Source organism: Lagopus leucura, unplaced genomic scaffold, assembly GCF_019238085.1.
Source record: "Lagopus leucura isolate 7727_CA_CO unplaced genomic scaffold, USGS_WTPT01 59933-1_obj-0_obj, whole genome shotgun sequence".
Lineage (NCBI taxonomy): Eukaryota > Metazoa > Chordata > Aves > Galliformes > Phasianidae > Lagopus > Lagopus leucura.
Window position 1 is genome coordinate 1 of NW_024966701.1, and position 9297 is coordinate 9297.

The 9297-nt window shown below is 59.4% G+C and overlaps 2 protein-coding genes across 2 annotated transcripts; one reads left to right on the top strand and one right to left on the bottom strand.

Moving 5' to 3' along the window:
* Positions 1–532: 532 nt before the first annotated feature.
* On the bottom strand, positions 533–4156 carry LOC122192735 (protein unc-93 homolog B1-like). Its single transcript, XM_042893386.1, has 11 exons — positions 4095–4156; positions 3472–3569; positions 3256–3397; positions 2863–3178; positions 2669–2798; positions 2499–2592; positions 2297–2421; positions 1964–2146; positions 1613–1886; positions 1009–1127; positions 533–933 (listed from the first exon to the last, which is right to left on the bottom strand). Exons 2-11 carry the CDS (start codon positions 3544–3546, stop codon positions 673–675), a joined length of 1719 nt encoding a protein of 572 aa, XP_042749320.1. The 5' UTR covers positions 3547–3569; positions 4095–4156; the 3' UTR covers positions 533–672.
* Positions 4157–5249: 1093 nt separating this feature from the next.
* LOC122192736 (aldehyde dehydrogenase family 3 member B1-like) lies at positions 5250–9291 on the top strand (the record flags this gene model as incomplete). The annotated part of the gene is made up of 7 exons (XM_042893387.1): positions 5250–5468; positions 6081–6219; positions 6518–6680; positions 8498–8608; positions 8691–8811; positions 8933–9018; positions 9248–9291. Coding segments are annotated over exons 2-7 (650 nt in total), but the record flags the coding sequence as incomplete, so codon positions are not given.
* Positions 9292–9297: the final 6 nt, after the last annotated feature.

Here is a 9297-nt window from a genome sequence, read left to right on the forward strand (position 1 = left end):
CGTACCGCGGACTGGAAGCGGGGCTGTTCCTCCTGCGGGCCCCGTGAGGAGGAAGCATGGAAGGGCGGAGGGGAGGAGGAAGAAGGGACAAACCGAGCGTTACCCCCTCACTGCCCACATCGGGGCACCGGGGGGAGGGGGGGAGCGGGGGGGTGGGCGGACTCACGTCGCTCTCCACCTCGATGTCATCGTTGTCGCTCATCGCTGCCGGCCAGGGAGCAGCGGGCCGCGCCGCCACAACAACAGCGCGCAGCGCGCGTGCGCCCGCCCTGCCCGGCCGCTCGCCTGAGCGCGGGGCATTGTGGGGCGGCGAGTCCACGGCTGGCGAGACTGCGCAGACGGGGGCAAGCAGGGGACTATAGCTCCCGGCGTACACCGCGCCCCCGCGCACTGCATGCCGGGAGCTGTAGTCCCCTAGCGGTCAGGCAGCCGGAAGTCCCGCCGGCGGTCGGAAGTGCCGCTGCCTTCTCGCTCACGGAGGGGCGTCGAAAGCAGCGGGACGGAACGGCGGCACTGAAGGCGGAGATGGCAATCGGATGAACCTTTTATTGAGTCGGAGATCAGCGGGGAGCGCGCAGTGCCTCGGGGTCGGCTCCGGCGGGGCTCAAGCCCCAGAGGGTGCAGCTGTGTGGGGAGGCCTGTGAGGCTGCCAGAGGCCTGTGGGCCTGCTGCCTAATTTCTCTGCTCCCCGTCATCTCTTGCCGTCTCGTCCTCCTCCGCTGGCGGATGGCTGTTGTCACGGCTCTCCCCCTCACCCTCTGAATTGGTTTCGTCAGAGTCATCCTCCTCCAGGTAGCGGTACCCGCTGGCCCTGTGGCGCGGACGCGGCATGCGGGGCAGGCGGAAGGCCACGCGCTGTGCCAACCGGCGCTCCATCCAGCCATAAGAACCTGCTGCCAGCCCCAGCGCCAACAGCATGAGAGACAGCTTGGCCTAGGGGATGGAAGGGATCAGCATGTGGGACAGCCTCACTGCGCCCTGCCTTCGCCCTATCCCAGCCCTGCTCACCTTCATAGGCAGCCCTGACCACAGGTACACAACGAAGATGGCCAGTGCCTGCCACCAGTGGTAGATGGTGAAGACGAAGTCTTGGCGCTCTTTGTCTTCATACAGCATGCCCAGGAGGACTAGGTGGAGGGAGGCAGGCACACGCTGTCAGCATCCCCAGCCTATGTCATTGTCTTCTGATAATTACTAGTGAGCCTACAGAGCTGGGGACCGCTGGGGCACACAAGGACAGGACAAGCTGGGGACAGCAAGCCCTACCCACAGAGCTAGGGAACACTGAGGGGCATGAGGACAGGATGAGTCAGGAACAACCTGCCCTACTCAAAGGGCTGGAGGCATTGGGGGACACAAGGACAGAGTGAAGTGGGGACAACCCACTCTATTCATGGAGGTGGGTACCATCGGGGGACATGAGTACAGAATTAGTTGGGGACAACCTGCCCTACCCACAGAACTAGGACTACCAGAGGACACAAGAACAGGATGAGCTGGGTACAACCTACTCCACCCATGGAACTGGGGACCACTGGCCAAGATGGTCTGGAAACAACTTGCTCACTCCTGGGGACGCCAGAGACTGTACTGGGACGTTCCCACTACTCACTGCTAATGCCAGTCTTGTTGAGGGCACTGCCCATTCCCCAGAGTGCAGCTATGGTGTAAAGCAGAGGTGCCTGCTCCACTTGTCGGGGCGTAGGTGCCCAGCAGAAGAGCGTCACCAGGATAGAAGCATGGAGCAAGGCTCCAGCCAGCAGTGGGTACTGACGTCGTAGGCGCAGCATGAAGAGAGCAAGGCTAGAGCAGGTGGAGGCGGAGAAGCCGTAGGCGATGAGGAGGTATGCCAGCTTCTCCAGCCCCAGGGTGCACACGCCATAGTTCTGCATCGAGGACAGGCTTAGCATCATGCAGCTGTGCTGTCCCCATGCCACCACCCCATCCCAACTCTGTGCTGTACCAGGGAGAAATCATTGCAGACGAAGAGCACCTCAAAGCCACTGTAGATGAAGAAAGGAAGGAGGTGGCGGAGGCGATAGTCCCGCATGTGCTTGAAGGGCAGCTGGAATATGTTCCCCCAGCCTATGCTGCGCAGATCAATCTCCTCAGTGGTCCGATACGCCGAGCCGCAGAGCAACAGGACCTGTGTTGTGGTAGCAGGTGACATGCTGATGGCCACCTGCCCCATCCTGTCCCATCTTACAACCAGCCCACAGCAGGAGGTTGGAAATGGAAAATCTTTAAGGTCCCTTCCAACCCAAACCATTCTCTGATTCTACAATCCCGTGCTCACCACCAGCATGGCAAGGAAGGCAGCTGCCATCAGGACGCTCTCCACCACGATGAGGTTGACGCTGCGAGGCAGACTGTGCAGCACCGTCTTGTTGAAGCCAGTCAGCGTGCCGTGGCTCAGGGTACCTGCAGGGGCGTGCACGGTGGGCTCAGCACTGGCCAGGACTGTGCCAACACCCCATGGTGCCGCCCCATGTGCTCACCACAGTGCTTCACCCCGTAGAGTGTGTGGTTGAGCTGGTAGATGTAGTTGTTGAGGAAGAAGAGCGTGGGCATCTGCGCGCAGACGAAGCTCAGCTGCAGGATGCAGAGTGGTGGACATTCAGCACTGGGCTGTTCCATTTGTTCCCTCCCTGTCCCCGCTGGCCCTCACGTGGAAGCAGATGTAGAAGATGGTCTGGAAGACGACAATGTAGGCACTGCAGGCTCCACGTGGTGCTTGCCGCTGCTCCTGCACGTGCTCCTCCTTGTAGTTGGCATACTCGTAGTACTTCTGTGCCATCCTGTAGCAGAGTGTGGGTCAGCCTCTGCCCTGTCCCACTGTTCCCTTCTCCCCCTGCCACCTACCGCGTAATGTAGTTGCCCAAGGAAGCCCAGAGCGGCACGATGGCCACCCCGATGGCCACAGCAGAGGGCACCAGTGTGAAGTAGCGCTCCCAGTAGTTGCTGGAGACAAAGAGGGCATAGATGCCCACGGCCAGGAACATGGTCCACTTGGTGCCGAAGAACCGGATGAGGACAGGCGTGTAGAGCAGCGCCACCACGGGGGTGACATTGATGCCCATCAGCACCTTGCGGTCGATGTCCTCCAGCTCCATGTTGCTGTACTTCACCTCCCGGTAGGTCTCGTCATAGTGCAGGATGAGCTGCATCTGCAGCAGGCCTGGGGAGTCCCAAATGCCATCACGTCACTGCCCCACTGACATCAGAGGGTTCCCCGTTCTGGGGCCAGGGCCGTACCCAGGTAGACGCTGTAGGTGAGCATGGCGGCCAAGCTGGCAGCCAGCACGTTCTTCACCACGCCAAGGCGCTTGCGGCGGAAATATTTCTGTTCCTCCTCCTCCTCATTGTAGTCCGTGTGCGCTCCCACCATGTCGTCTAGCTGTAGGAGCCCCCTGCTCAGCCACGGGGTGCCACCACCCTGCGTCACAACCCCGTGTCACCTCCCTGCCTCACCTGTGCCTCAGGGCCCAGCATCTCACCCGCTGCTGTTTTGGCCACATCCTGGCAGCAGCCGGGGTCCTTCTCCATCGCTGCTGTGTCTGCGGGGCACTCTGGAGATGTTGGGGGGGCAGAACATGTTCCTGTGGCCCCGAACCCTGCACCCTTGGGCTCTGCACCCTCAAACTTTGCACTCCTGTCCAGCACCCCCTGCTGCCCACACCCCCTCATTGGGCAGCCATTATTCCTCCCCCCTTACACTGCACACCCCCCAAACCTTGCACCCAACACCCTTGAGACGCCGCACCCCCACACTCTGCAACTGCGTGCCTGGCACCCCTAAACCTTGGCACCTGTAGGTTCTGCATCCCTAAACCCTGCGCTCATGAGCCCTCACAACACATGCTCTGCACCTATCATTCATTCACCCCCAAACCCTTCATCTATGAGCCCGGCACCCCCAAACCTTGCACCCATGTGCTCTGCACCCCGAAACCTTTTGCCCTGCACCCCTTAGACACTGCACCCATGAGCTCTGCTCCCCTACACCCGCTACCTGTCACTCCTCCATCCTCGCACCGTTCGGTCCCAAACCTGGCACCCGGCACCCTCGCACCCCCGAGTCCGGCAACTCCTACCCCACAGCCCCGAGCTCAGCACCCCGGCCTGGCTGCCGCCCCGCTGTGCCCGGCTCGGGGCGGAGCCGCCGCAGCTTCCTCTTTCGAACGGGGCGGGCGGGACGGGGGCTTAAAGGAGCCGCTCCTGGAACTCCTGGGACCCCATATTCCCACCAGCACCCAGTTTATGCTGCTCCTATCCCATCGCCACATGGAACAGGCACGTGGCCCTTCTTGACCTCTCTCCCCTGTTGTCACCTGTCTGCTTGTGTCCCCTTGTCACCCACGTGTCCCCTGTTCTTCCCCCCCTCCCGCCTGTGTGCCCGTATCCCCTCCGGCACCCCATAAACGGGAGCCAGGAGGGAGTCCGGCAGCTTTGCTCCCTCCCTGTCATCGGTCACCCGCAGCCAATGGACAAATCTGGCTGAGCCGGTACTAAAGGAATGTCACACAGCTGGATGGGGACAGGGACAACCCCAGGAGGGGTGCGGGATGCCTCCCGTGCCCTCTGTGACCCTAAACCCAGGCTGAGAGGTGAGCGGAGCCCCACATTGTGCCCCCAAATACTTATTTGGGGTCCAGGAGTGCCAATCTCTACTTTCCCCTTTGCCACGGGTCATGTGGAGCATCTTGGCCATGTGCATGTCCCACACCACAGTGAGGGACCCTGTGCATGCAGCATCTAAAGGACAGCACTGCAGCCAAAACCCCAAATCAACCCCGAATCTCCCTGCAGATGGTGGATATGGGCCAGGATGTTCCTGCACTGAGGCAGGGGCTACTCAGGGCTGGGCTCCATTCCCCCAAGTGCAGAAGCACTTTGGGGTAAATCCCTATACTTGGGGGTACTCCTTGGGATTTGGGGGCAGCACCACCCCGCTGTTCTGGCACAGTGCATGGGGCAGGGCTGCTGCCTTCCTGTTTACATAGCAGCGTTATTAATTAGGGCGTGCAGGGAGCCAGAGTGAGTGGAGGGGAGGTGGGTGTGGGGTGAGCTTGGGGCTTGTTCCAGTAATGATGGGGTGGACGTGGGCATAGGAATGGCATCATGTCCCCATGGGGTCTGCTGAGTCCCCTGGATCAGGGGTGGCTCCGGGGAGCAGAGTGAGTGGTTTCTGTGGGGTATCTGTGGGTCAGGGCTCACAGTGATGGTTTGGTTGTTCCCCAGCTCCACTATCCCACTGGGAGGTCCCGGTCCCACCCCATCCCAACATCAGCTACATGGAGGCGGGCTGCTCTCTCCTTACTGCCAACCCCATGGAGGCGGGGCATTATCCTGCCCACCCCTGGACATGTGGCCAGGCCACCTGCCCCACAGCATTTATGAGGGCCACCCTGAGCTTCAGCAGTGCCAACCCGGCTTCGTGCTCCTCCAGCCACCGCTCAGTCCCACAGGTAGGTACCTATGGGCCCCCATGTGGCACTTGGCTGCCCCTTGGTTGGACTTTGCCTTTGGTGGGTTCCCTTGAGGGAGGGTGGATGCGTTGGGTATGGAGAGGGACAGAGAAACGGATGTGTGGCTGTGGGTATCCCCTGCCCCCAGCCCCCTAGCCATGTCTGGGCAAGTCTTCATTGAAAGGGGGAGCGATACTATGCCCACTGGTGCGTTGGGGCAGTACCAGTGCTGCCCTGTAGTGGGGTGTGTGGGGAACCCAACAGGCCATCCTGGGATTCCTCCCTGCATTGGGATCCTCAAGACCGACCCCACATCTGTGGGGCAATCCCGTGGCTGGAGGCCATCCGGGGAGGGGGGAAGGGTATGGGAATTCCAGGCATCTCCAGCTGGATGCTTCAGGGCCTCAGGCAGCCACACTGGAGTGACTCACGCTTCAGTCTGGATGTCCTCAAGGACCCAACTGCCTTCAAAGGGCCACTGTGGACCTGGTGCTGTGCTGCGGGGTGGCTGCTCTGCATCTCCAAGGCTTCCTTGCAGTGACTGCAGACCCCACACCACTGGGGGAGGGAAGAGCACTTGCATAAGTTTACCATCCCCATACCTCTCCCCAGGGCCCGTGTAGACCATGCAGCAGCCCCTCCAGCTTCCCGTGCAGCAGCCCCCAGGCTGTGGTAAGAGCAGCCTGCTGAGCAGCAGTGCCGGCGCAGCTGGTGCCATCCCGAAAGGGCCAGTGGTCTGCAGCACTGTGAGGTGAGAGCGAGGGGTTGGGGACAGCAGGGGATGGGGCAGTGGCATGGAGGGGTGTGGGTGTGGGTGCTGCAAGGTGCTGGGATGCAAGGGACAAACATGAGGAGCCATCGGGCACCAGGTCACAGTGGGATCCTGGGGAGCCGAGTTTGGAGACAAGGTGAGCACAGGGAGCTCCAGCTCTGAGGGAGGGCACAGATGGTGTGGGATGAGGCTGGGACGCGGAGCTCCTCTCCTTGGCACCTGCAGCACGGAGGACTGGGAGAGGGCTGGGGTACCCCTGACGTCCCCACTCCCACAGCGGGAACCCCTATGCGGGGCTGGTGAGCCACCTGCGGGCAGCCTGGCTCTCGGGGAAGACACGGCCCTTGGAATACCGTGTGGCACAGCTGGAGGCCCTGGGCCGCTTCCTGGAGGAGAAGAAGCAGGACATCCTGGAAGCCACTGCGTTGGACATGGGCAAGGTGAGAGGAGTCGGGAATGGGCACAGTGTCTGCATGTTGGGGTCCTGCATCCCTATATGATGCTGCTGTGGGGCATTCAGAGTGCCAAGTCCCTGAGTAGCTCCATGTCACTTCTGCAGTGCCCTGGTTGCAGAGGCTGTAGTCAAGGGTGCTCCTCACATGCCTGGTTGCAGGAGGGATTACTGGTGTTGTTCAAGGAGCTGATCTTGCACATTCCTCCCATGTACCAGCCATGCAGGGGTTGATCTTGCTGGCTTGGTGTTGTGGTACAAGCGGGGACCTTAGGGACTGTGGCACCCCAAGAGCCCCTGAGTGATCTGTCAAGGAGGCAGGGTGCCTCCCCACTGGGGACAAATTCAGTCTATGGTCACTTTTTCCCTTCCTGGTGTGCTGTGCAATTTGGTCAGAGATTGTTAGAAAAGGTTTCTGAGGGGTTGGAGCTGCATCTGTGTGTGGCTGTGCCCGCAGATGGCCTCAAGCATCTCAAAATCCCATGCTTCTAATTGCCTTGTTTGTTTGAGGTGAGAAACTTCAGCTTCAGACAGGTGCTGATAAGCACTGACACTCAACATGCGTTGTTCGTCTCTCCTAATTGTACATAATTAGAACCGGTTGCCCACTAATGTGCTTGTTATGCAGTCAGGTCTTCATAGCTGGATGGACAATTCATCTGCTCTTACGTATCTGAGGTGGCTGCCTCACCCGTTTCTCTCCCGATGATGGAAGAGTGACCTCAGATTTAATGTCTCATCCACCAGACTTCTGTCCCATCAGAACCCTTAATGGCCACCATTAATCTTCACCAGCAGTTTCCTCATCCTCGGGTGGTGCAACCAGCCGCCCAGGCTGAGAGCAGCCCCGTTGTTTCACCACGCAGCTGATACGCTGAGGAGCCAGGGAGGTCTCCTGGGCTGGGCTTGGTGGTGGAGCCTCCAAGCAGAGGGGTCACAAACTCAACTTTCCCCCCTGTTTTCCTGCTGTGATGAAGGAAAGCTCCCACCAGAGATGCTTTGTGGCCTGGAGGCTATCACAGCGGAGGCTCTGCAAATAACTCAGCGCCAGAGAGTTTTGCCCTGTGTGGTGACGGAGGGAAGTTAGTCCTGCTGAGCTAACTCCTCATGTCCTCATGCTTCTCCATCACAAACTGACTCTGCTGTGCTTCTGTCAATGGAGAGGACCTGCATAGGCAGGAAATGCCTCCACAGAATTGCGCCGCTCCCAGCTCACTGTGATTTTAGTCACCGTGTGTTGAGATGGTGTATCTGGGAGCAACCTGCTGGGTTTGTTTCCTCCCTGTGTCTCACCCAACCTGCCCGGCCCGGCCGTGTGCCGGCTCGCTACAGGAGCCCCACAGCTGCAGGGATTTTCCTGCCTGGTGCTGTACAGCTCAGCTCTGTTCCGTGGGGCAGTCACAAAGTGTTTGGTCTTCATCGCGTTCCTGCTGGAACAATGCAGAGCTTTGAGCCCAGCAGCTGTGCGGGGGCAGTGGAATAAGGCACTAGGCTCTGCCTCCAGCTCCCAAGTGATCAGAACGCAGCAACTTGTGGCCTCAAGGGCAATGGTATCAGTGCACAGCGATGCCCAAAAGACATCAAATATTGTTTTTTCTCTCTGACCAAATACCAACTGTTACAAAATTTTGGTGGCCGTGATACTCCCCAGTAGCTGCAAGATTAATAACTCTTTCTTCTTAAAATAGCTTCTCCTTAATAGCTTCTTCTGCTCTGCCTTTGTGGGCAGAAGAAGGGGAGACATCTGCGGGTGGGAGGAGATGGTTCTGATGTTGGGGTGATGCTGACACTGATGTCTGTCCCCAGCCATCCTTTGAGGCCTATTTCACTGAGATTCTCCTCTGCAAGAATGAGCTCAATGACACCCTCAACAACTTGTCTCACTGGATGAAGGATGAGCACGTGGACAAGAACCTGGTAGGGCAGAAGCTCTGGAAGCGGGAGGTCAACAAAGGGGCAGAGCTGCTTCAGGAGCAGCACTGAGGTGCCTTTCTTGCAGGTCACACAGCTGGACTCAGCTTTCATCCGCAAGGACCCCTATGGGGTGGTGCTCATCATCGCGCCCTGGAACTACCCCATCCACCTCTTCCTTGTACCTCTCATCGGTGCTATTGCTGCTGGTGAGGCCAGGCTGCACAAAGCCAGGCACATCTCCTGCCTGGAGGATGCAGGCGAGGGGACCTGGATGGGCACTCTGTCCCTAGTTTGGGCTGCTCTGACGTTCTGTCCGTCTCCCCCCAGGTAACTGTGTGGTCATCAAACCCTCAGAGATATCCAAGAACACTGAGAGGCTTGTGGCTGAAATGCTGACGTGCTATCTGGACAGTGTAAGAAGCTCTCCTTGTCCCTGTCATTACCCCTGCCTGTGGCCAGGGCATTCCAACCCCTGATCACACCTCTTTGCACACGCCAGCATCATGGCAGCCCTGCACTGGGGTGCTGTGATGCCTGCTCCATGATCAGCCAGTGTTTGTGATCCACGCAGCTCAGGGTAATGGGGATAGGGACAGATTGGCCCAGGCAGATGCTGACAGGGATTTTTCCTTTTACATGCAGGACTGCTTTGCCGTGGTGACTGCTGGTGTGGAGGAGACCACCAGGCTGCT